General features: G+C 52.3%; 1 protein-coding gene across 1 annotated transcript in view; it reads left to right on the top strand.

Annotated features, from left to right (window-relative positions):
* Wdr1 (WD repeat domain 1) overlaps positions 1–26,099 on the top strand; it is a 40,746-nt gene extending 14,647 nt beyond the window's left edge. The window contains exons 4-15 of the mRNA XM_026402887.2: positions 240–387; positions 1,418–1,598; positions 9,550–9,627; positions 9,833–9,913; positions 10,174–10,407; positions 12,939–13,026; positions 15,116–15,272; positions 16,827–16,914; positions 19,567–19,677; positions 22,563–22,736; positions 22,991–23,135; positions 25,004–26,099. Coding sequence (XP_026258672.1) covers positions 240–387; positions 1,418–1,598; positions 9,550–9,627; positions 9,833–9,913; positions 10,174–10,407; positions 12,939–13,026; positions 15,116–15,272; positions 16,827–16,914; positions 19,567–19,677; positions 22,563–22,736; positions 22,991–23,135; positions 25,004–25,110 — 1,592 coding nt within the window. The 3' untranslated portion in view covers positions 25,111–26,099. The remainder of the gene's footprint in view (positions 1–239; positions 388–1,417; positions 1,599–9,549; positions 9,628–9,832; positions 9,914–10,173; positions 10,408–12,938; positions 13,027–15,115; positions 15,273–16,826; positions 16,915–19,566; positions 19,678–22,562; positions 22,737–22,990; positions 23,136–25,003) is intronic.
* Positions 26,100–26,350: the final 251 nt, after the last annotated feature.

Here is a 26,350-nt window from a genome sequence, read left to right on the forward strand (position 1 = left end):
TAAAGCAGAACTGTTTCAGAGCATATTCTGTGTGTCCCTGGGCTTTTCTGTTACCTAAACAGGGTATGGTGTCCAAGCGAAATGCAGAGACCCCACATGACATCCCTTTGCAAGTGATGGCTTGACTTAGGACTGGCTAGGTGCCTAGGCCAGGCACACACAGCCTCTAGAACTAGGCTGGAGAAACCAGAGCTGCTGCTGAAGAAGGGTTGGCTCACCCTGCTCATCTGTGTCCCTAGATGTCTCTGGGAAATTGAGGATCTGGGATACCACACAGAAGGAACACCTACTCAAGTATGAGTACCAGCCTTTTGCCGGGAAGATCAAGGACATTGCTTGGACTGAAGACAGTAAGAGGATCGCCGTGGTCGGGGAAGGAAGGGAGAAGTGAGTTGCTCACCTCAATCCCTCCATTCCCGTGGCTTCTACCACAGCTTGTCCCAAGGGGAGGAGCTGCAGTGAGGGCTGTGCCTGTTCCGCCTGTGTGGCTGATTCCTGACAGCCTCAGCCCTCTGACCTCCTGCCCAGATGCATGGCTGCTCTGCCAGGGAGACTTGCATCACATTGGGGCTCTCATCAAGGCGTAGGCCCCTTTTCTCTTCCCTCTCTGACATCCTTAGCCCTTTGCCTTCTGGAACTCCAGCTGTCAAGCCCACATTCCAGGCAGCAAGAGTGGGATAGGTGAAAGAGATGCACCCATTATCAGCATCTTCCCAAGAGCTCACACATGACCCTTGAAGCTGCAGTATCCTATGTGTCTCTACTGGGCACATCACTGGGGTTCCCTGAGTGGTGAAGAGGGGATACCAGCCTGGTCATGAGGCTGGTGACAAGTGGGGGCAGTGCTGAGCACAGGTTCCAGTGGTAAGGGTTCCCACAGCAGCTGCCCTCAAGCACTTGAATTTGACAACCTTGTGACTTTATTTCCCTTTCTCAAAGGCTCTTTGTAATACTTGTTCTTGCAGGTATTAATTCTGGGGCTTTTCAAGTCCTCCCTGTTGGTTTTAACAGCTCCATTTCTTATTTAGTAGCAAATAGTAACTAACACAGAACATTTTCATTGAATGCCAGCTGAGAACAAGGCATATCCTTTCCAGCAGGGCATCTGTGGTAATTGGTATCCCCAGTGGCAGCTTCCTGGAGTGGGTGCCTTCCATATAGGAGGCACTGGCACTGGGCCATAGATACCTAGTCTCTTCCCAAAGGCATTAGAGTTGTTCCTGCTTATTCTTGGATTCTTTTGATAGATATCTGTGCAGCCAGAGTCACAGCCTGTCAAACATATCCTGTTAGCAGCCCAAGCTAGAGTACCAACGTCCACCCCCAGCCTTAGTGCACAGACAGCTCAGCTATTGCATTTCTCCTCCTCCTTCCAGGATTGATTTTTTTTCTTCTTGACTCCTCTTGTTGAATAAAGGTTTGGCGCAGTCTTCCTGTGGGACAGTGGCTCTTCCGTGGGTGAGATCACAGGACACAACAAAGTTATCAACAGCGTGGACATCAAGCAGAGCAGGCCATACAGGCTGGTGACAGGGAGTGATGACAACTGTGCTGCATTCTTTGAGGGACCCCCGTTCAAGTTCAAGTTTACAATTGGTGTAAGTGGACTCCTCAGGGCTTTTGAGTGAGCTTTATGGGTTGTATGGAAGCCTGGTGGAATTCAAACCTGTTTAGATGCTGATTTGGAGGTCAGAGTATGCATGTTGCCGCCGTGATGTGCAGGCAGAAAGTGGAGTTCAGCACAGGAAGCATTATGCAAAGGTAGAGAGCCCAACTTTCACCTTGTCCTAGGCTGGCACTGAGGTTCCAGCAGGGAGGGGCCTCATTTCTGGATGGTGTACATGTATCTGAGGTGAGGGCTGGGGTGTCCTGAGCCTGTAACCAGATGAGTGTCCTGAGCTGGAGAACTCTGTCAGAAAAGGGGGCCCAGGGCACTGGCAGCCTGCTGTTTGTCTGTGTCAACCTCAGACTTGCTGAGGCACAGAGGAAATGAATTCCAGGACATCTAGATTGGTCTTTCTGGTGCCTCCCCTGTAGGGGCGATGAGATCAGAGACATGCCAACAGAGTGGCAGATGATTAGAAGAAACAGAAGTCTCTGAAAAGAACATGCCCCAAGCACGCTGGTAGAATGTGGCAGTCTTGTGTATAAATGGTGGATCTCAGGGTCCCCACTCTGCACGTGTCCCAGCAGGCCTTGCTTAGCCTCATGCTTTCCTCATATGGCGATACACATATGAGGACAGTAGTCATGAATTTGAACTATGAATAGCTGCCTAGAGGCCAAGAGTAGGAGTCGAACACCCAGTAGGGGAGGGTACAGCAGCTGGGCTTGGTGTGACCCTGCAATCCTATACCTTTCCTGGCAAGTCTTGTACACACACCATGGAAAAGGTAGCCGGTGCTAGTGCTGGTGATAGTCAAGGATGCAGCCATCTTTAGCTACAAGAATGAGCATGTTGTCAGGCTATTTGTCCCTCGAAGGGATCAAGCTGAGAGGGGTCTTGGGACTCATCGTCTTTGAGGAACCTCAGCGGTTCCAGTGTCCATGCCTCAGGAGCAATGTAACAAGATAATGTCCTTAATGTGGTTCCCTAAGAACTGTTCATTTAATGAACTGACGTAATGAATGATAACTAGCAGTAGTGTCACAGGAAAGGGCAAGGGCAAGACTTGCAGTGGGCAGAATTTCCTGAGACATCCTGGTTTCTGGTACAGATGGGCTGTCCAAGGATTTTTCATTTGTAGTGAAACCAGCCTCGTTTTGATCCTGGAGCCTCAGCCTGAACAGGTTCGGGGTGGCTGGCAGTCTGTTTGGGAAACCAAGTGAGGCCTCTGTGTCTAGCCAAGTATGTGGCTCCTGGGTTCCTTCTGAACACCCTCTAGTTCTCAGATCCTATCTCCTGTGGCTACTGTCTAATTGGTAGGTAGTAGAGACGTAGCTATTTTGGGAACTTTGTTGAAGACTGCAGCTCAAGGTCAATGTTTCTTAAGTGGGGTAGTGGTCCTGTGAATTATAGGGTGAGTGATGCTGAGCCAGCCAAACACCCAGACCCAAATCCAAGGGTGGAAGGAAGAGAGTAAGGGGTTTTGTGCCAGCCAGAGTCTGCCCCACTTCCCAGGTCCCCCACTAAGTTCTGTTTGGCTTTGATCTGGTCTGGCTGTTTGTGGGTGGGGCTTCTTGTCCTACCCTGCAAGGGCTCCTTTCCTTTGCCAGAGCAACCAAAGGATACATAATGGAACCAGGGTCCCCGAGTGGCTGAGCCTGTGCCCTCCACCCTGTTTCCTTTGTGTGTGTTTGGGAGCTGGGCTAGAGTCTTCTCTCTTCCTTTCTAACCTCAGCACACAGTATTTACCCACAGCACCAGTCCAGGTATGTCAGGAAGAGTTTGTCAACTGGCACTGTCCCCAGGATGGGTACTACTGCTTAGAAAGTCCTTCCTGGAGCCCAAGCCCACAGGTCCTGTCTGAGGACCTCGGAGCAGTGGGATAGGGCTGTGCACCAAGGATTGGAGACACTGAGAGGCTGGCTGTGACCTTCAGACTAGGTGTCTCTGGGCTCCCCAGGTGATGGTGACCCTCCCCTTCAGCCCACACTGTGGGAAGACTCGAGACCTGTGAATGTCCACATGTTCACCAGTGGTGGTTTAGACTTTGTCTAATAGTATTCTTCTGGGCTCAGGTGGAAGGGACAGGGAATATGCTCTGGGACCCCACACCTGCCCAAAATGCCTGGTAGGTGTTGATGTTTTTGAAATCCAGGTGTAATTGTTGGCGTGTATGTGGCCCAGGTCCACGTCTGCACAGGCGCAGGGGTAAAGCTGCAGTTGTGGGGGCTTGGTGGTGGGCTGCTTGTCCTCTACTCATTCCTGCCCCATTCCTCTTAATGGGGAGTGAGGGTGAGGTCATAAAGCCCATTTATCCCCCCAAACTAAAGGGCAAGTGTGCAGACAGATGGGTTAAGGAAGGGATTGCATTGACGTATGTGAGGCAGTAAGGGTGCTTGTGGGAGGCTTGATGGGTTGAGCACCTACTCGGCTGCTGCTGATGTGTGGGCTTTCCAGTGTTCTCCAAAGCTTGTGACATGGAAGTTCTAAAGAGTAAATTGAGCCTTTCTTTTGTAAAACTGCACCTTTCTTTCATAAAAGGTTTTTAAAAATTAAAATGTGTGGAGTCCCCCCTCCCCCCGCCAGAGAGGACATTAAGCTCCTCATACAGTGAAGTCCAAACAGGAGCAGTCTCTTGTCCCCAGCTCTTTAGTTCCTAACCTCAGGACTGCCCCGCTTCATCCCCAGCTCTGCAGACTGAGTGGCCACTGCCTACTGGAACCTTCTGCTGAGAGTGAGCAGCCCACAGGCAGTGCTGTCATGTGCCGTCCATCCATTCCCACACAGCCCTTCCTGCCCCACAGCTGGTGGAGGCGAGAGACTGGGCAGCTGGGGGCCTGGAGTGCAGAGATTGCTGACAACGCCATAGGAAGTTTCCCAGGCACCTGATCAGGAAGGGATCCATTGCACGTGGCTGGGGAAGGGTACAAGGGTCAGTTCAAGCTTTTGCCTTGAGAAGAGTGAGTTGTCTGGAATTTCAGTCCCTAGTATGCTGTGGCAAACCCCTGGGACGCTGTGCTGCAGTGGCAGTGAAAGCATAGCTCAGAGGAGAGCAGGAGGAACCTTCTCTACAGAGGTCATGTCGGGCCACTCCTGGTTGGCTCAAGTTTGGGGGTCATACTGCCTTCTGTTCAAGAGCTCTTTGCCCAAGGTGAGTGTAGACTGCTGGCTCCTCTGAATTAGAGTCCTGGCTCACCTTAGATAGATGCCCCTGCATCCTCCAGACCTGGGATCACAGCCCAGCTTTGTCTGCATTTGAAGATGGGGGTGGTGGTGAAACCCTTTCCCTGGAGTGGACCCCATATGCCTTGTCCTATTTTCTCCTGTAGCAGGTCCACACCACCTTGTTCTTTCCTGCTCACATTTTAGATGCAACATGTGGTTCCCCCACTCCAGGATCACAGGAGAGACTGGGTCTGAGAAGGGGGTGAGGTTTGGGCCCAGTGGTCTCCCTCTCCAGCACTCACACTCTGTGGATGGAGGACCTGGCTGTGGCCTAAGGAGAAGGGGGTGGTCTCCCTTGCTCCCCCCATGGGGATTTTTTCATGTTGAGTGTGTCCCTCTATAGAGGGACAAGTGTATGTTTGCACTTGCAATCAAGACCCACCAGGCTCTCACTTGCCCTCTGCTTCCTCCTGAAAGGTGAGCATTTCACTGCCCTGGGGTGACCACAGCTTCCACAGCTGCATTCGCATCCTGGCTCCCAGGGTTGATGGTGAATGGTAAAGTCTCTGATCCTGTAGATTGCTTGGAGTAGCAGTGACCGTGTGACCTGGAACTGGGAGCTCCCTGCCAATTCCAAGGGGAGCAGATGTGCACTGAGGGGCCTGGTCTTCCAGGCTGGTGGCACTCTGTCCCTCATCCTGGGATGGCACTCACCCCTCACAGCAGACTCTGAACTGGACTTTCCCACCTCCAGGAGAGGAGGAGAATGAACTAGGCCAGAACCTGTTGTGGCTCCTGATGCAGGTGCCGTCTTCTAGACCAGGCAGCCTGAGCTCTAAACATGTCAGGCTCTTGATTATTGTTTTTGTTTTTTTCTCTGTCCTTCCTCATGGCAGGACAGAAAGCAGACATTTCCATTCTTAAGTGCTTCTGGCTGCCTGCTCTGAGCAAGCCTCTGGGCCCCCATAGCTCCAGGATCCTGCTGACAGCAGGGAGTGGCCCCGGGACAGAGTGAATCTGTTGTCCATTCAACGGGTCCTTGATCCCCAGAGAAAAGTTGTAACAGGGCTTCCTGTCCCATGTGACGGGGAACTGTAGGCAGCAAGGGGCAGGGTACTCCTTTGGGCTTCTTAGCCCACGCTGAGGCAGTTGAAGGGCACCGTCCTGCCCTCTGGATACTTTACAGGGAAGATAGCTGGCGACTGAAGAAAAAGCCATGTATAGAGGGGAAATTGGGCAGAAGGAAGGAAACCTTCGTTTATGTTCAAGGGGAAACCTGTTGTTGGAGCGCTGACAGCCCTGGGACTGTGGAGGCATGCGCTGGGCTGGGTTGGGAGGATCTGGGGGACATAGGTCATGTAGAGGTAGGGGTGGATGTTCTTATATACAGTGACAGCCTAAGCTGATGGGAATTGAGAGTTCCCAGGAAGGACACCTGACCTGACCAGGTAGTTAGCATGTACACATTGGAGCCAGGCCACCTAGAGCCCAGGGTCACCCTGTACCTGCCCATGGTGTGGACTTGGGTGGTTATTAATAAGTTATCAAATTGCTTCAAGCTTTGGTTTCCTGTGATGAGAGGGAGGTGATGGGGGTGGAGGTACAGTGAGGGAGGTAGGAGGGAAGGGAGGGTTCTTGGGGGACTTACTGACACAGCCTGCACCAGGGATCCATGAGTCTTGGCCATGAGGGAGTGGGCAGGTGCAGTAGCCTCTATATCTAAGGCTTGACCTGTGAGATTGCTCTGTGAGCCCTCTGGTTGACTGGCACAGGCTAGGAGTCCAGCTCAGGAGGCGGCCAGGTCAGACAGCCCGTGAAGTCAACTAGCCTTCAGACTGGCCATGACAGTCCCCCAAACACTCCCTGTCTACACTGTTCTCCCTGTGGGAAGCGCTATTTTTAGCCCTCACTTTCCTTGGTTAATGGGCTATTCTCTGCTCCCTGCCTGTGAAGGGGCTATTTCAGGAGCAGACATCAGTCTTCTGACATTTGGACTCTTGGTGCTTGGCTGAGTTGCAGGAATCCCTGACGGAACTGGGGCTCTAAAGCAGAGGGCCCTGGGTGCATGTGGCCCTGGCACTCAAAGGGCATCTACTATGTATAGCCTTCATTGGGCCCCTCTCTTAAAACTGTGTGGTCCCCAAGACATACAACACTGGCCCTACTAGAGGCCTTCAGAGTGAACACTCAGGCTGAACCACAGACAGCTGTGGGGTTCTAGGGCCTGGGCATCTGGGGGTGATTCCCAGGAGTATCTGTGTGTGGTCTCAGGGAACCTGTGAAAATGGGAGTTCATTACGGTTTGGAATTGGCTAAATATTCTTCTCTTAATTCATGGTACATTTCCTACCAATGGAGTCTGCCCCCCTCTGAACCACATTCAGTCCCAGCTCTGTTCCATTGGGATGAGTGCTTTTGGCCTCCCAGTTCTGGAACACCCTGCTGCCTCTGCAGGCAGAGGAACCTGGGGTGAGCTGACAGCACATCTCTTCTGTCCCCTTCACTGTCCAGGAAACACTGGGGGAGTGCAACAAGCTAGCACAGAGGCCAGGCCAAGCTCCCTGAGGAGGCAGAGCTGGGAAGAGCCATCTGGTCTGTCTGTGGTCACATCTTTACTCTGGTTGGACTTCATCTGCAAGGCAGGGATATGCATGCTGACCCATCCTATTACTGGATCACATATTAACTTAAGAGACAGAAGTTGGTGGAAGGAATCAGAAGATGGAGGAGGCCTTTCATCTGAAATCTCTATCTTGGGGGCTTTAGGGTATAAAGAGCTTTTATAAGGGAAGAGGAGGGTACTGTGAGTGAGTCATCGGGCAGAACACCCCACTTGCCAGTCAGGGTCTTCCTCGCTGAGTGCTCTCTGCCTTTGCTTTCTTCCCAAAACATAAAAATGTTTTTTTCCTGGGGTCAGTATCGTCATTTTCCTTTTAGCCAAATACCACTATTCTGCAAGTTATTTAACACGGTTTACAGGTTAATTGGTGACATAACACATGCCATTTACCATGGGACTAAAGAGAGCAGGGACCTTACAGAGGCCTCTCCTTGGAGTTTAGAATATCTGGGTGAAAAGGATGGATCATTAAAAGATCAAGGATGGGCTGGGCATGGTGACACATGCCTGTAATCCTAGTGGCTTGGGAGGCTGAGGCAGGAGGATCAGCCTCAGTTCAAAGCCAGCCTCAGCAACTTAGCAAGGCCCTAAGCAACTCAGTGAGAGACCCTGTCTCAAAATAAAATATAAAAAAGGGCTGGGGATATGGCTCAGTAATTAAGCACCTCTGGGTTCAATCCCCGGTACCAAAAAAAAAAAAAAAAAAAAAAATCGAGGATGGGTTGTCCAAAGATTAGAGAATTGATTAGGAGTGGGAGGCCAAAGGATTTCTGTGCACTGGCAGGTTCTATCTCAGAAGTCCTCCTTCCACAGATTTTGCATCTCAGCTGGCCCCTACGCCCCTGAGGGAATTGTGGTGTGAGTGCTGTTGCTGAGTGTGGACAGATGGACATTGCACTCAGTGTGCAGCGGGCTCACACAGCTGGGAAATGGATGGCAGGGTGGTTGCAGTTGGTCTCAGGAGTTAAGGATCTGACCTCTGGGTTGGCTCCCAGCCAGAGCGTGCCCGGGCCTGCCCAGCACCTGCCAGGGCCCAAGGCCGGTGCAGTTGGAACAAAACTCCCAACAAGAAACTGGAGGCCAGATTCCCACGGCAGGCACTCCTCAAGTTACCCAGCCTTTCTGGGCCTGGTGTTCTGCAAATAGCTTGCCCGAGGCTCACCATTGGCCCTGTTGGTGGTAAAGTAAACAGGTTGCCGGGGTGGCAGAGGCAAAAGCAGTTCTGCTGGCCTGAGATGGAATTTGGAAAGTTGGTTTTGAGTTAAATGCAGTTTGGTGGGTTGTGCCTATTGGTAAACTGCTTTTCTCCAACTCATTTGCTTTTTTTTCTTTGTACCAGTTGTTGAACCCAAAGGTACTTTACCACTGAGCTAATATAACCAGTCTTTTTTGAGACTGGCCTCAAACTTAGGATTCTCCTGCCTCCCACCTCAGCCTTTCAGGTTGCTGGGATTACAGGCAGGTCCACTACACCTGTCCTCCAACTCATCTTACCTCCAAATGCTAGAAAACACTTAAGCAGGAAAGGTTTGTCTCGGAAATAGCATGAAAAATCAAAAGGAACTAAAAATTAAAACATGCTGCAGAGTTTAAACTCAAGGAGGGAATTTCGAGCACCGTAACCAGGGCCGTGGTTGCTGTCACATCTTAGCAGTGGGGTGGAGCCCTGGGCCTGCCTAAGCTGCAGCACCTTGTGAGAATCCCCCACCTTGCCGCACTCAGAGCACTTCTCCTCAGACTCTTGTTCCTAAAGAAAGCCTAACCATGTTTCTTTTAGGGGGCATATGTAGAAGATGACTTCTAACACCTATTGTCTTCTGGGCTCTGGAGCCTCGGGACAGGGCCTCATGGTCCTGGCTGCAGTGAAACCTGAGGGTTGGGGCAGGAACTCTCTTGAGAGCCCAGAAGAGAACAGGTCAGGGTGTGCATGACTGGGAGAGGAGACCTAGCTGAAGGACAGCCTTCCAGGCAGAGCCATGGGGCAGCAGAGCCGAGGAGGCTGAATTGAGCACTGGGGGCCACTGCCTGGATTTTTTCTGAGCACTGGCATTTTCTTGGGACTCGAGATTCCCAGGCCTAGCTATCGTGGGAGGAAGCTGTGCATGTCATAGAGAATGCTCCTGAAGTTGGTCTACTGGTAACTGTCCTCTTCCCACAGGACCACAGCCGCTTTGTCAACTGTGTGAGATTCTCTCCTGATGGAAACAGATTTGCCACAGCCAGTGCTGATGGCCAGGTAAGGGTCAGGGGCGGGCAGTGGACAGGCAGGCCTCCAAGCGCCCTCCACTCTCCCACCTCCCAAGGCATAGACACAGGGTGTCCTTGTAAAGAGCATGGGAGGCTCAGTCTGTAAAGTCACAGCCCCTGGAGAAATAGGTGTTAATTTCCCAAGGGCATTCACACATTGGTTGCTTGATCCACACGTTTTTGTTTCTTGGAAGATATACATTTATGACGGGAAGACGGGAGAGAAAGTGTGTGCGCTCGGAGAAGGCAAGGCCCACGAGGGAGGAATTTATGCTGTGAGTATGGTCTGATTCCTGGCACGGTGAATGTAATTTGGCCGAGTCTGTGTTCCCAGCCACTGCTGTTCATTTTGAAGTTAAAACTTTGAAAAGAGGGGTAAAGGTGATAAAGTGGAGCTGTGTGGTTACAGGGAGGTGGCAGCGGCTGCCAGTGGCTAGAGTGGAGCCTGGGACTGAGCAGTCCCATCACCTCCCCGCCTTGGCTTTTCCCACTCAGAAATTCTCTGACATTTGACTCCTTATTTTTGTTTGAGTAGATTAGTTGGAGCCCTGATAGCACCCATTTGCTTTCTGCCTCTGGAGACAAAACCGCTAAGATTTGGGATGTCGGCGTGAACTCTGTTGTCAGCACGTTTCCCATGGGCTCCAGTGTTCTGGACCAGCAGCTGGGCTGCCTGTGGCAGAAGGACCACCTGCTCAGCATCTCGTTATCTGGGTACATCAATTACCTGGACAAGAACAACCCCAGCAAGCCCCTGCGGGTCATCAAGGTGAGGCTTACTCCAGGCTATGGTTCCCCTTTGGAACAGGTAGGAAAAGGACCTGGGTGGCTAGGAAGAAGGGGAACTAAGGCCTCGTGGAAACTACAGCAATGCCCCCAGACCTCCTCACCCTCGAAGTTTTGGCAGAAGGCCTGGATACTGGTTGCTTTTCTGGGACATGTTTAGCAGAGGTGGGAGACCAGATGCCAAGTCGGCTTGAGCTACTGTGAAAGCTGGACAGTTGGGCCTGAGGGTTTCAGGGTCAGTGACGATTGCCCTCTACTCCTGGGAGTCATTACTTCCTAAGGGACTTGTCCTCCCCTGATTAGGAGAGCCCAGGCTATGCCTAGTGACTGCAAGGCAAGACCAGTGTAGGTGGTAGTGCAGTGTGAAGATGAAGTGGACAGCAAGGACCTGGAGACTGGGCAGACAGTGTGCATGATTTGGATATGGCCCTCAGTATCAGGGAGCAGTAGCACGTGAACTTGGAGGAAGTACGTGAAAGTCCAAGGGAGAAAGCCTGGGGAGAATTTGGTGATGGCTTCTGAACCCCTCATGGGAGGACTCAACCGTGCCAGGTGCTGCAGGCTCCTGTGCTCCATAGGCCATGTGGGGCCTGTCTTCTCCCACCACCTGCCCCTGCCACTTTGACCTCTCATGTCCCTGCATCTGCTGGTAGCTCAGGTCACCCTCCCTGACTCTGGTAGTCCACTTGGGTGAGCCCACAACCAGATCCTATGCCAGGAACCCCATCCTGACAGCTGAGCTTTCTCCTGTGGTTACTTGCTCTGGGTGGAAACCCTAGCACTTCCCTGCTGCCTTGTGGCCTAGCTGCTATGAACTAGGTAACAGTGCCTCAGAGGGCCCGAGCTCTGCAAGGTCATCGTCTCCACTTTATAGGTGAACTTCCTTACAGGAAGGGGCCTCCGTGCAAGTGACTCCTTGGGTGGGGAAGCCCAGTGCTGTCCTGAAGACAGGGAATCAGAAGTCCTTCTGTGCATCAGATCCCAGATTCCTTGGGGTGACGAGTATGGAAGGGTAGGGGTGCATAGCCTAGAGGCAGGGAGGTCATGCCTGAGAAGCTAAGCAGGCTTACCAAAGACCGACACTGCTCTGCTGGGCCCCCCAAGAACAATGACAAGAAATTGCACATGCAATTTCTCTAGCTTCCACATGAGAGAAAACGTATGGCCTTTGACTTTCTGAGTGTCTTTATTTTGCTTAACATAAGAGCCAGCTTTTTTAATACTCTGGTCATGGAAGGGACACCAGTGACAGCATAGCTATAGGTTGAGAGCTTGCCTCCTTCACAAGGCAGCAAGTGGGCATGCAGGTCCCCAGGGTCTTGCTGAGCATAGGTTCTGTCATCTGGTCAGGCAGGCTTAGATTCCCAGCAAGGGCCCCACTGGTTTGACCACACTTTAAGTAGCAGGATGGGCCAGATGCTGTTGAGAAGAGATCCTCTGGCTCATAATGCTCCTTACTGGGACAAATAATTGAGTTCACCCCCATGTTTCCACCAGAAAGATGGAAATGACTCACTGGTTCTCCATCCTGCCAAGAACTGTGTGTACCTTTCTCTGAGGGTAAATGCCATATTGTGGTAGCAAGTGGAACCCCACAAAATGCTTGGAAATTTCCTGGGAAAAAGCCCTGAGCATGCACTGTGCCAGCTGGCACTTGAACTTGATGATAAAGACAGAGAGACACTGGGGCCGGGGAGAGGTTGATTAGACCACACATCAGCCAGGATTTCTGTTCCAGAAGCAGTTATAGGAGAGGTTAAATGCCACCTCTGGAAGCACATGTCTGGTTTAGATGAATCCTCTATACATACACACACACACACACACACACACACACACACACACACACACACACTCTCTCTCTCTCTCTCTCTCTCTCTGTCTGTCTCTGTCTCTCTCTCTCTCTCTCTCTGTCTCTCTCTCACACACACACAGACATACACAAACTCATGCACCCTAGTCCCTAGCAGTCAAGGAGGTTCAGGGAGGGGTGTCAGGTCTTTGGACAACTTTGGATGGGAGTGGCCATTTTGGAGAGAACCTCACCAGGCAGAGCCTGAAGCCAGAGTGGCAAGCCTGCTGTGTGAGCACTAATTACCCTCATGTCCACCTCATCCAGTGCAAGGTGGAATCCAGATAGGATTCTCACCTGTGATAGGCAGGAGCAGCATTTCCTCCTATAGGTGGCTTGAAAGTGGCTGGGCAAAGGCATGTATGTCGACAGTGAAAGGCTCAAGTGCTGCTGTTATGGGACCATGTCCTTGGAGCCAGTGCCTGGGAGGAGGCACAAAATGGCATGGGTTTGTCAGATGATTGATCAACCATGGGGAGACCAGCTGCAGTTTGTGGAACATGTGTATGGGCATTGTGGCGACCAGTGTCTCTGCATCCTCACCTGCACATGTTGAGGGACCTGTTTCCTCCCTCTCACCAGAAGAGTGACTGACAAGTTAAGTTGCAGAGGGCAGGGCGGCAAGTCCTCAGCTCACCCTGCCCTGGCCTTCTCCTCCACAGGGCCACAGTAAGTCAATCCAGTGTCTGACGGTGCACAAAAACGGCGGCAAGTCCTACATCTACTCTGGGAGCCACGATGGGCACATTAATATCCTTTGACTCAGGGAGCTGGCTCTAGCCTCTGGCAGGATTTCTTGTTCCCACGGTGCTGGAGGTCAGACCAGCCAGGTGGCATAGCGCCAGCACCAAGCTTTGAGCAGCGCTACCCTCTGTGGTACGTGGCCTGCACTGAGGGCTTCTAGTCTCGGGCTATGGACTCAGGAAGCCCTGCAGCCACTGCACAGCCAGGCACTTCTTGCTGTGCAGTTCAGTGTGCTGCTTGGCGTCTCTGAACATGAGCTTCTTTTCTTTTTAATTTTTTTTTTTTTTTAATATTTATTTTTTAGTTCTCGGCGGACACAACATCTTTGTTGGTATGTGGTGCTGAGGATCGAACCCGGGCCGCACGCATGCCAGGCGAGCGCGCTACCGCTTGAGCCACATCCCCAGCCCTGAGCTTCTTTTCTTATGAAGGACAGCTGGTGCTAACCTTGTCCCTGTCACAGGCAGTGGAGTTATTGGGTCTTAGAATTCAGAAGGTCTTAGAAATCCCTTGATGGGGTCTTGAAAATGGAAAAACAAGCTGAAAGTGATAAGATTTCTTCCTCAGAGTCACACAGCCAGTGAACAACACAGCTGGGACCAGAAGTCCCAAGGAGGTTCCATGTGGCTCCTCAGTGACATTCCCTGGAGACATGTGGGGCCCCCCACACTAGCTCTCCTGTCCAAGGGTTCCTACTGTGCTTTCTGTCCTCGGAGGACACACTGAAGCCCTGGGCAGCCACTCCAGGGTAGATGGGGCCCAGGCGCCTGCACACTCCGTTGAGTCGGCAGTCACCGTTTCCTTCTGCCCCCTGCATGTATGTTCCCGCAGTGCCAGGCCACCCTGTGTGTAGATAGCCTTTGTTCTGCATGCCAATGTCCCTCCTGGAGTGGGCTGCTCCACACCCCTTTCTTCACGCCTCAGAAGCCCACCTTGTCTCTTTAGGGCTTTGAGGTTTTTGTAAGACCCAAGAAGGTTCTTCCAGCCTACAGAGGGAACAGATAAGACCCTCTCTACCCCACTGGATGGGAGGAAAAGCATCACAGCTGGTGGCAGACAAGGCCCGAGGACCAGTCTCCTGTGGTCACAGTTGGACCTCAGCAGGCCCTGGGCACTGCTCTCTTGTTCCAGTGTCAGGACTTTAAAGTTCCTGATTTTAGCCATGTCTTGCACCTGGCTGGACTCGCCCCAACAGTGTCAACCTTGGAACACACAGTCAGCTTCCAAAGAACCATGATCTTCATTGAAAAGAAGATTCCTATTTGTCAGTGTAAAAGTAGTCTCATTGCTTAAGCCACAACTTACACTTGGGCACCTCAGGCTCAGAAACCGTACACTGGCCCATGGAAAGGTGTGTCACCCCAGGGCTGTCACCTAGCATCACCTGGTGAGCAGTGTTGCATAGCCAGCCTCACTGGGGATAGCCATGGGCTTGACTGTGTGTATCAGAAAACAAATGAGACAGCCTACTTGCCCAGAGTTCCAGCAGACACTGTCCATCTGAGCTGTCCACTAGCTGTCTAGTCGCTTGTGAACCACCTCTGACGGCACTTCCATGCGTCATTAGTGGACATCCCTTATTCAGACATTTTGGGGCTGGATTATTTTCAAATTTGGAAATATTTGCATATACAAGTTTTCAGGGGACTCAAGTCTAAACATAAAATTGCAGTTGTTTTATAGTATACCTAGTATACTTTATACCCTGAAGGTAACTTTATGTACAGTATTTTTAACATGCCTGCATTTTGACTGTACCATCATGTGAATGAGTGGGATTTTCATTTACAGGATCATGTCCACACAGAAAGTTTCAGACTTTGGCACTTTCTGGGCTGGGGATGCTTGATCTGTGCTGTCACAGATAGGATTCCATGTTCTGGAGCAGTCAGGCTCTTACCACCTCGGCCCATGGAGTCGGACAACCTGCTGCCCTGCAGTCAGAGCACTGCACTGCTTTCTGAAATGCTGGGCTTGAACGTCTGGGAGGGTGCCTGTGTCCTCTCACTGCTTTGCTGCTCTTTCTGGGCCTCCTGGGTAAGGGATTGCTATGGCAGGCACCACCCTTCTGAGGCCATCCTTAACCCTGCCCCACATTATTGGGATTCAGAGACAGGGGAAAATGACTCCTTTTCTGGAAAAGGCCACACGAATCAGGTGTCCAGGATGACTGTGGACGAATCTGGGCAGCTCGTCAGCTGTAGCATGGATGACACTGTGCGCTATACCAACCTCATGCTGAAGGACTACAGGTGAGAGCTGCCTGTGGGGCCAGGGATGGGCTGGAGGCGTCCAGAATGAGCCACTGCTGCCCACAAAGGGCCCACACTAGGAGCAGTGGCTTTTCTCAGTGATGTTTTATTTGCTCTTTCCACTTCTAAGCATTGTTCTGTTGTCAGGTCTGAGCTACAGGGTCCATGTGACCTACATGTAGCTCCTAAAACAGTGACCAGGGGTAGGCTCTGTCCCGGGAGTGAATAGCAGATCATACACCTGCTCTTCTGGAGCTTGCTGGGCCTCCTGTACCTCTTTTCTCATCAGTAAAGATGAGTGATGGTGGAGTCCCAGGCTAGTGGAAAGGTCAGTCAGGTGAGGCCCTCAGGGCACCTGGCTTTGGCACAGAGCACATACCTGCTCAAGCATGAGATGGGTACACGGGCACTGATTCAGAGATGCTGTCCTCCTGGCTTTGCTCTGATGTCTTCAAATGACAAGTCATTAGAGCTTAGAGAATAGCTGTTTTCAAGGGACCAGAAGTTCCAGGTGCAGGTGAGGAGCAGTGGAGGGAGCGCTGCATGTCCCTAATGTGGGGCGTAGAGACTTTCAGACTTGACAGGGCCTCTTGACCCCATGTCCCCACACCTGGGGTTGACCCTCCCTTGCCCTGTGCTGCTGTCCTATGCAGACCCCAGCTTTTTGCCTGGGACCTGTCTCACCTGGGGTCAAGGATCCTGGGGAGCAGCTGAGCCTCATAGGCACTGCAGCCTACTTAAGTGTGTACACTTGATACTCATGCCTCACTGGCTCTCTGACAGCCTCTGACCCTGTCATGTCTCCTGTCAAGGCATCCAGTGTCTGCTGCTCTGTGGTGACCCTGTTCCTAATATGTCCCTTGTGAAGGTCTTCCTATGGGCAGGCCATGGCCACACACTCCAAGAGAACCCAAGACTCTCAAAAAGCTAGCCACAGCCTGGGGACCTTGCAGAGCCCTTCCAGGGAACCACTGGGCTCCACATTTGGCCCAGCTGCATGGAAGTGTTCTCAGTTTACAGTTTGTAAGAAGTGGGTGCATGTGTAAGTTATTCAGGGATGATTTTTTATAGCATTAGCCAAGACAAAAGGAAGGTAATGTCTATGAAAGGTAATGAAATCTTAAGTTCTGCTACTGGCAAGAATGGTCCTACCATTACCGTTGGGAGGGAGCAGAGCTCAATTCTGTTGTAGCAAAAAACTTGGGTTTGATCTGCAGCCCTGGGGACAGAAGCTGAGCTTTGGTGGAATTGATAGGGTGGCAGGGTCCTGTCACAGGTAAATAGGAACAGACTGTTCACTTCCTTTCCCCACCTCCTTTACCACAGCTAGTCTCCCATCATAATTGGCCACCACTGCCATAGAGTAAGGTGTCTTTTTAAAAAAAAAAAAAAAAAAAACAACTACCCTCCATAATGTAGCAAATTGCTCCTTCAGTGTAGGTTACAACAGGATCTCCTCCTGCATGGCTAAGTGTGTGGTTTTGCAGTGCACATATATTGAACACCTGTGCCAAGCTGCTTGCATGTGGAAGTGATGCTTTCCTTTCTCCACAGTGGACAAGGAGTTGTGAAACTGGATGTTCAACCAAAGTGCGTAGCTGTCGGCCCTGGGGGATATGCTGTGGTCGTGTGCATCGGGCAGGTATGGATCTGGCTCATTCTGGCTGCAGGTGGTGGAATAGAGGGTTGAAGCTTCCAACTGTGATGTCTAATGTCTAAATGCCACTCATGTCCCATGTGCCAGTAACTGCGGCCAGCACTTTTGTCTAGCACCCATTGGCACTGTGCCATGCTCCCTGCCGTCCTACCAGTTAGGCAGAGCATTGCCCCCAATTTATAAATAAGGGATGCATTGCTACCTGTGGTCAGGCAGGTAAAAGGGCAGGGCTGGGATCTGTCTCTAAACAGCAGACCACACTGCAGCCCATTAACCCATTGGGTCTGTGAGGGGCTTGGCTAGATGGTCCTGTCATGTTTGTGTTCACATCCCAGCCCTGCTGCATTGGAGCTGTGCAGCTTCAGGCACTTGCCTCACCCTCTCTGCGCATTACAAACTCACATATGATCATGTCAGACTCCTATCTTGAGCTCCTTTAACAAAAAAGGAAGCTGAAGTTTAGAGCTGTCTGATGACATTGCCAGGCCTCATGCTGGCAGGGTGACACCAAGGCTGAGTGGGCTGACTGCACAGCCTGGCTTCCCTTTCCCACACTGAGGCCACTCACTTCTCTTTTGGAACTTCTGGAACACAGTGCCTTTGATTATGATCCATACCTGACCCACTTGAACAGGATTTTGTTTCATGGTGCGTGTCATCTTGTAAGCAGCCTGGCATCCTGCTGTGTGGACAGGGAAGTCAGGTGGTGACAGGCCCAATGACAATCCATGCTAAAGAAAGCTGCCATTCTGGATGCACCCACCCTTCCCTGGGTCTGTGAACCCAATTGCTTCAGGGAGAATGAATTTCTGTGTGTCCCAGATAACAGGAACTCCCTGCCAAGTAATTATCACACAGCCTGAATGGCCAGTTGGGCACAGAAGGAACATGGGACGCCTGGGGTGGGAGCTGCTTCTCCACAGGGGAGAAGCCTCAGCATCAGAACCCCAGCCCCTCTAGGCAGTGGGGGAGGATGTGGGTGTGGCCTTCTCTTTGCGCAGGACCTGTAGCAGAGTGCTTGCTCCCTGCCTCTGAGCTACATGGTGAGAGTTACCAGAGGGGGGCAGATAGGGGCCCGGCCAGCTGCTCCTCAGGAAGTGCTGGTGAGCTTCCCTGCAGCATCCTAGCAGTCCAGGGAACAGGCTCCCAGAAGTCTCAGGGGCCCAAGGAAGTGCATGTGTACCTTCTACTTACCTGCCATGACTCACCTGGTTCTCAGGAGCATCTGCGACTCCTGTCCAGGTGAGGAGTTCTGCAGGGGCCCATTATAGCTCATGTGACCAGGAGCACTGCAAATGGCCTGAGACATTAGATCAGAAAAGCCAGGTTCAAGTCTAGTCTCTGGAGGTTCAGACAGGTATGTGTGCCCTCATCCACACCTGTCAGAGGCAAGGCTGCTTCTTCCTGTGGCAGGTAGACAGCAGAGGGGTACATGAAGTGCTGGCCACCCCAGCACAGAAGAGAGGCCCCTGAGGAGGCAGGGGCCACACTTAGGAAAAGGAGTATGATGGAACCAAGCCAAAACTGTCAACACACCAAGGCCATGCTGTCTGGGAACAGTCTAGGAAGTTACAATTCAGGGCAGACAGGAGGAGGAGGATTCCATGCATGTGTAGGACCTCTGCTGGGTACCTCCGTCCTGGGTAGCAGCCAGGGGCAGGGATTCTTGATTTCTGGGCATGAGTCCCAGCTCAACCCCTTGAGGGCTGTGGGCCTCTCGGGCATGTGTCATAAGTTCTCTCTGCCCTGTTTCTCCCTTGTGACATGAGACAACTGATCCCTGCTATCTCTAGGTCTGAGTGCTCCTGGTGAGACAGGTGGCCCTCCTCTGGCTGACAGCAAGATGCTGCTTGGTTACTGTTCCTAGTGCCTGGTTCCTCCTGGGCATGCAGTCCAGACCCTGCTGGGCTCTCATCCCTTGGACCATTTGTGGATTCTTCATGAACAGTAGATGGCAGGGCTAGAATCAGGCTACTGCCTACTTGCAGAGCCCTGGACACCTGGGCTGGCACATCCCGTGTTCTAAGGACTGAGACCAGTCCAGTTTGGCCACCCCAGGCTGTCTTCTTGCCCCTTTCAGCAGAATCCGGAGGGCCCACAGAGGTGGGTGTCTTCTCTCCGCAGAGCAGCTGGGCTGTGCCAGGCCTTCAGGCCCCCACTATGATGCCCCTCCACCTCACCCTCCCCTCTAGGTCCACAAGAGCTCTGCTGCTGGCCTACTGGGCTCGGGCAAACACTGGGCACTGAGTTTGTTGTGTTGTCTGCCATGTAGACACCCAGCTGTACCAGGTGACATGTTCATGACAGGTACTGGCTATGTTTTCTGTCTTGAGAAACCAGAGCCTGAATCCCCACATGCTATGCCATCACCCCACCCTTTAGAGTCATGTCCCTGCTGCTTTCCCTCTGTCCCTGTCCTTCAGAGACCTCCACAGCTTTCCAGAAACTGGTTCCCATATTTGGTCATAATGTAGTGATGACAGTAATGGCCAACATTACTGAGATACTGGCTGACAGGGCCTGTCACTGCCCCACTTGACTGGGGTCAAAGGCTGGAACTGACCCTGGGCTATGCTCAGAGCCCAGGTCCACCAGGATGAGGAGCACTGCCTCACCGCTGCTCCGCTCCTCCTGCAGATTGTCCTGCTGAAGGACCAGAAGAAGTGTTTCAGCATCGACAGTCCTGGCTACGAGCCGGAAGTCGTGGCAGTGCACCCTGCTGGGGACACAGTGGCTGTCGGAGGCACGGTAAATAAAGTCTTTTCCTTTCTCCTTTGCCCTCCAACCTGTGTATGAGCAGTTTAGGGACTGCGTGAGCTGTGTGAGTGCTGGGGAGGTGGGAGCCTCTCTGGTTCCTGGCACGGCCATTTTGCTGAGGTCCGTGGGTGTGTCGCCTGTGGCGGGCAGACAGCATCGCCAGAGGTATGTTGGTGAGCTGGGCCATGTTTGCACTGTGGTCATTCCATCTGTAGACCTTTAGTAAGTGTCCTCTGGGCCACAGTGTGGCCAAGGTGTCCCCAGGCTTTAGGAGCCCAGGGACCAAGACACTAAGGGTGGCAAACAGGTCAGGGAGCCACCTAGGAGGGGACATTTTGGCCATGGAGTTGGAGTCAACCCTGCATGTTTGAGGGGTGAGAGGGAACAATAAGGGTGGTGTACCTTGGTGTCTCTTGATTAGACTCATAGCTAGCAGGAGAACAGTGAAAGAATACCTGACATCCTCTGGGTAAAACATTAACCTGGTCATTTTCGTTTGCCTTGAGTTCTGGCTTCTGTCCATTTACAGCATAATTCTTATCACCTTTAGTAGCTACAGTCCAGGCACACAGAGCAGTTATCATTTGTTAGGCCGAGTCCTAAGGGCTTCACAGGCAGCCGGTGCCCTCCTCTCCCTGTCCTAGGAGAGCGGTGCCTTTGATTGAGTCCCACCACTGAGGATCATACACACCCTTGAACCCTTGAGGAAAGCAATCTCTCGCCCTGCTCAGGCCAGGCTCCAGGGCCAGCCTGCTGGGTGCAGGTCAGCTTCTTGCCCCAGCCAGCTATGGCCCTCAGGAAGCCGCAGGGTGTAAAAGATGCTGACGAGCTTCCTCACAGCTGTCCAGGCACGAGCAAGAAGGGCTTTGCCTAGTGCCTGGCATGTGGGAACATGCTGTAGCGCCAGCACTGCAGCCCCCACACCCTGCCTCACAAAGCTGTTCCTGCACTCACTGCTTTGGCTTACGGAAGGGTATGAGACCAAGGACCATAGGAACAGCCAGTTGGTGACTCCCTGACTCCCTCAAGGGAGTCACCCCCACCCCAAGAGCCATTTCCCACCTAGAGCTCATCTGCTGTTTCCAGCCTGGCCTCACTGGTCTGAGCCCGTACTGCCCCTGGCTGCTGGCTGCCTTCACAGCCTCATTGGGGCTCATGGGGCCTGTTAGACCTGTTGCTCCATTTGGTTTCCTGCTGGTCGGGAAAAAGCTGACCTTGGGGTCATTCTGACCAGGAGGGTGGGCCTAGCACCTCAATCACAACTACTGTTTACTGCTGTTAGTGTCACCATCCTCGGTGATCCTAGTGATATGTAGACCTTGCCATCTCTACTTTTCACAAATGTAAAACATTACCTTTGGCCAGCTAAATAGCTGAAGTAACCCATGTCTGTGTGGCTGCACCTGCTGTCCTGTGCTGAGCCATGCAGCTCCTGCCCAGGAGCAGCCCCTCACCCACCTCTTCCTTTTGGCTCTGGTTGACAGCACCACGGGCCCCACAGGCCCATCGTGCTCCTTGCTTTGCCGTGAGGGTCCATCACTTTTCCACCCCCTCTTGCCTGTACCCAAGCCCAGCCCTATTTCCAGTGGCCGTTGTCCCCAAGACTCTGCTCTGGAGCTCTGGGCCTGTCACTGTTCTCCTTCCCCACACTGGCCTTTCCTGGTCCATCTCCAGCTGCCCTCTGGCATGTTTGCCTATTCATGAGGGGTGGACAGCCAGGTCCTTGGCACATTTGGGTCTGAGCCTAGTGACCCCCTTCTGTGCCCTCATTACCATGCCCTGCTCCTTAGACCTTGAATTGTTTCCTGTTGGGTGAGAAGGTGCCCTTCACATGGTCACAAGGAGGAGGAAGCTGGGTTAGCTCCCCACCCCCACCACACCCGATTCTCAGGCTTCCACAGTGCCCATTGCCCTGGTATCTCCTAGTCTAGCCACACATCTTTATGAGCCACGTGGGCCACAGCTCTGTGCTTGTAGTGCTCTTTCTCATGTACTACATTCAGTAGGCTTCGTTTGTTTCAATCACATGGTAACATTTCAGCAAGTCAGTGTCTCTCAGCTTATTTAGCCTGATGTTATGTTTGGTGGTTGATGCCATTATCTCCTGGGTGCACCTTGAGCCATCTTGGCAATCTGGGAACACACCTTTGATTTGAATGCTTTCCCTGTGGCCGATTTCCTCCTTACCAGACCACGAATCCCTGACCCCTTGCTACCAGTAGGCATCCAGAGTCCAGGAAGGGCTCTTGACAGCACAGGAGGACAGGGCTGGGGGGATTCTAGCGGGGTCACTGTACATCTTGTCAGCCCTCACTCCTTCCAAGCATGTGTAACGCTTCTTAGGGCCAGCCCTCAGTGGAACCAGTGGTGACTAAGATGTCAAAGTCCCTGGAAGCCAGGTGTGGCCTCCCTGAAAGGAGGTATCTGAGCACAAGGTGACTGGGAAGCTTGCCAGCATGTGGACAGGGAGTGCTCTCCCACTGGAGGGAGCAGGTACCTGTGGAGCACCCTGGAGGGCTGTGCGTGGGTTTCTCCAGATTGGCCTGTGAGCACTGCCTGGCATCTGACGGGGTGGGGTGTGAGCAGAAAGAGCAGGCTCCTAAGCATTCAGTGCACAGATTCAGAATAGGGAGGCCTGGAGTTCAGTTCTAATAACCTCCTGCTCATTCTTCCCTGCTGGGAGGAAGCCAGGAGAACTGTTAAAGACCTTAGTTGGGGGCTCTTGGTGAGAGGGAAGAAAGAACAGCTCCCCTGCAGCCAGAGCCCTGTTGGCAGGGGAAAAGGCTTGCTTCCTATCAGCATGCCCTGTTCTTTCAAAAGAGGTGAGATCTCCTGCATATCAGGGAGTGACTCCCCTCCTCTGTCCACACCTGCAGGATGGCAATGTCCGTGTGTACTCAATCCTGGGCAGCACACTGAAGGACGAGGGCAAGCTCCTGGAGGCCAAGGGCCCTGTGACAGATGTGGCCTACTCCCATGATGGCGCCTTCCTCGCCGTGTGTGATGCCAGTAAGGTGGTCACCGTGTTCAGCGTTGCTGATGGCTATTCGGTGAGTGGGCCTCAGACTCTTCTGAGCTGGGCAGCATGGGCCTGGAGAACCCATGGCAGGAGGTTCCTGGCTGTGCCTTTTGAGCGTGTCTCCTTGTCCCTGGGGGTACCAGACGCCTCTTGTGATTATTTCAAGGAGACAGAGACACCTAAGTGCTGCCAGCGTAGTGCATGTGCTTAAGGAACGTGGGCCCTCGTGTGGAGGAATTCATCTGAACCCTGACCTTTCCACCTTTGTTTTCAACCTGCAATTAGGAGAACAACGTTTTTTATGGACACCATGCAAAAATCGTCTGCCTGGCCTGGTCACCAGACAATGAGCACTTTGCCTCTGGTGGCATGGACATGATGGTGTACGTCTGGACCCTGAGTGACCCAGAAACCAGAGTCAAGATCCAAGGTGACTCCACCCACGCCTTAGCAGAGAATGTCCTAGCGGGCCTTCCAGGCCACTCCAGAGACTTGTACCTTGGCTACTGTCCCCAGGGCTGAGTGTCTAGGGTTATATCGTCATCTAGAGAGGTGACCAGTAGAGTTAGGACTCTCATTCTTTGGCTAACAGAAGGTGCTCTGCTGACCCTAGCAGAGGGACTCTGGGGTACTTCTCCCTGGGTGGCACCTGGGAGCAGGACTCCTGATGTCTTTCCTATCCACTCTCCTAACTCTCCATCCACAGCCAGCCTTTCTTGTCATGATGGTATCCAGTAGAACGAAAACGTAAGCTGCATGTGGATGGTAGATTTTCTGTTTTGAAAAAAAATATGTCATTTTTAAGAGTATATTTGATTTAGCCCAGCATCTAATCACTTCCACTTATGCTAGCGGCTCATCCGCAGGGCTCTGCAATGGCCTATGGCTGTCGACCCTGTGTGGGACAGCAAGGTTCTCGAGTTTCCCCTCTTCCCAGGTGCTTCCATGTTGCCCTGGCCACTCCTCTACTCTGCCCACAGAAGAGTGCAGCTGGATCCTTTCCTATTTAGATTGACCCGAGTCCACCCCAGAGCTGCAGGGAATGAAGGGTGTGCCAAGGCCCAGGTGGAGGAGGCCTGACAGGTTCCCGGGGGCCGTCCTGGTCTGTAAGGAAGTGTTCAGCCACATAGTAAGAATCAGCAGGCTCATGAGTGAGACCAATCAAGAACCAAATACTGTAGGAGCCAGCAGGGTGGGGAGAAGGGGGTCCTGAACCTGCACTTCAGCCAGGACCTCCAACACCAGTTGCCTCTAGCTTGCCTTCTGTGCCCGAGGGTGAGCTCCGCACCCACCAGTGTGGTGATGTGGATATAGCCCTGAGGTCCAACCATACCTGGGCACCAGCATCATGTGCCACCCGCCTTCAGAGGCTCCTGATCAAGGCCTCATGGCTGACTTCTGGGGCTGTATCTGCTCCTGTCCAGGTGAGACTATAGACCCCAGAGTTGGGGGGCCACCCAGGGTAGGCCCCCCATTCCTGGAACTGGAAAGACCCCCCCCCCATTTCAGTACCACTGGTGATATGCATAGTAGTCCCTCTGGAGTGATTCCGGGACCTTAGATCATCGTAGTTCAAGATCTCCGGTCCCTTGAATAAAGTAGGTATCGATATATAACTTAGACACATCTTCTAGATTACTTATAATACCTAAAACAGTGTAACAATGTGTAAATAGTTGTTATACCTTGTTGTTTAGGGAACAGTGAGAAGTCTGTGTTCTGATAGATATAGCCACTATGGGCAATCTGCAGTTCGGATCCTTGGCTGGTCGAGAACACAGATGCAGAACCCAATTACTGAGACCCCAGGCATCATGGTGCTCACATGTAATCCCCTGACTCAAGAGAGGAAGGAAGGACTAGGGATCGAGCTCAGCTCGGTGGTAAAGGGACACTGGGTTCAATCCCCAGTACAAAAATAAATCCAGATGCTGAGGATCGGCTGAGTATCTGTTTTCTTACCTAAAACTTTTTGCTTTATGCATAAAAGAGAAAGGAGTTTTTCCTCCCTGTGGAGGGAGAGGACATTTTGGTGTTGGGGAGGAGCTGCTGGGGGCTGCAAGCAGAGGCCAGAGATGCTGCTCATCACCTTGCAGTGTCGATAGCTCTAGGCCAACCATGGCTGCTCCCCGCTCCTGTCCTTCCAGGCTTGTCCCTCTGAAGGTGGAAGGGGATCTGGCTGACAGCCACCAGGTTCCCAGAGCCCTGTGGATGGCACAGGCTTGCTTCCATCTTCCTAGACTGAGGTATACACAGCAGAGAAGGTCCAGCTCCCTAAGTGGCTCCCTTTCTCCCCAGATGCACACCGGCTACACCATGTCAGCAGCCTGGCCTGGCTAGACGAGCACACGCTGGTCACCACCTCCCACGACGCCTCTGTCAAGGAGTGGACAATCACCTACTGAGGACGCCCTCCCCACCCGTGGACCGAATCAGGGACTAGTGTTTAACCGCAGCGGAGCATATTCTCTTAACTGTTTCTGTAACGCGCCCCTCGCCCCCCGCCGCCCAGGAGGGAAGAGGGCCTGGGTGGCCACCTGCGTCCTTGCAGGGTGCTCGTGTCTGTACGCGTCCTTCTGAAAGCTTTAGACAGTAGCAGTTTGCACATGAAAAATAAAGTGAGCACTTAAACAGCGTGTGGAGCGTAACTAAAACCCACAGCCCAACCAGAGCTTGAGAACGCGGAACATTCCAGAGGCAGCAGCCTCCAAAGCACAGAGACCCAGCCCATGACTCTTGCTGTCCCACGGGAGCTTGGACAGGGAGTGAGTGGGCTCCCCCTTTCCTCCTGCACAGGGAGGGAAGAAGGGACGCGCATTGCAGCCGACAGGCTGTGTTCTGAGGAGCCGATGTCTGTCTCCCCTGTGGTGTGTCGCCACAGGGCTGCCTCCAGGAACCGCCCCCAGATCACACAGGGGCACACATTAACCCTGGATGTGTTTCTTTTGTCGATTTTGTGCTTGCTTTTAAGAATGGAATTGTGGGATTTTTTTTTTTTTGTTAACGTGTCTTGACTGTTGTCTGTCATGTTCCCGAGCTAGCGGCTACAGCACCAGGTCCAGGCGTTCAGAGCCCTTATTAGCCAGATTAAGATGTCCTGGTCACCACCATCATCACACTTCAATGTTCTTGTCTCCCTGCCCCTCTGCCACAGGAGCAAAGGTTAATTTAACAGCAAAGTTGAAGTCACTGTTACCTAATTGTCATCATTTTTACCTTTTTTTTAGTGCAGAAATTAAAAGTAAGTATAAAGCACCATGATTTGGAGTCTTTTGCGTGTGTCGGAATCACTGGTAAATGTTGGCTGAGAACAATCCCCGCCTTGCACTTGTGAAAACACTTGGAGCGCTTTAAGACATTAGCCTGAGAAATAATTAAATATCTTTTCTCTTCATTGTGGGTCACTGGCTTTGTGTGATGGGGCCTGTGGGGGGGACTTGTGGGAAGGTCTGGGGGACCCTCATGGCTTCAGGTAGCTCCTTCTGGGGCATTTAGATGAAAATAAAATTCCCAAGCATCCAAATAAGCTGTAAAGTGAAAGGCGCTGATCTTGATGGAAAGACATAAAATTAGGAATGTACAATCCCAATAAAATGTTTTCTCCTCCTAAGGAACTAATCAGTGGCTCCTATGATTCATGTATAA

Source organism: Urocitellus parryii, chromosome 10 (genome assembly GCF_045843805.1).
Source record: "Urocitellus parryii isolate mUroPar1 chromosome 10, mUroPar1.hap1, whole genome shotgun sequence".
Taxonomy (NCBI): Eukaryota; Metazoa; Chordata; class Mammalia; order Rodentia; family Sciuridae; genus Urocitellus; species Urocitellus parryii.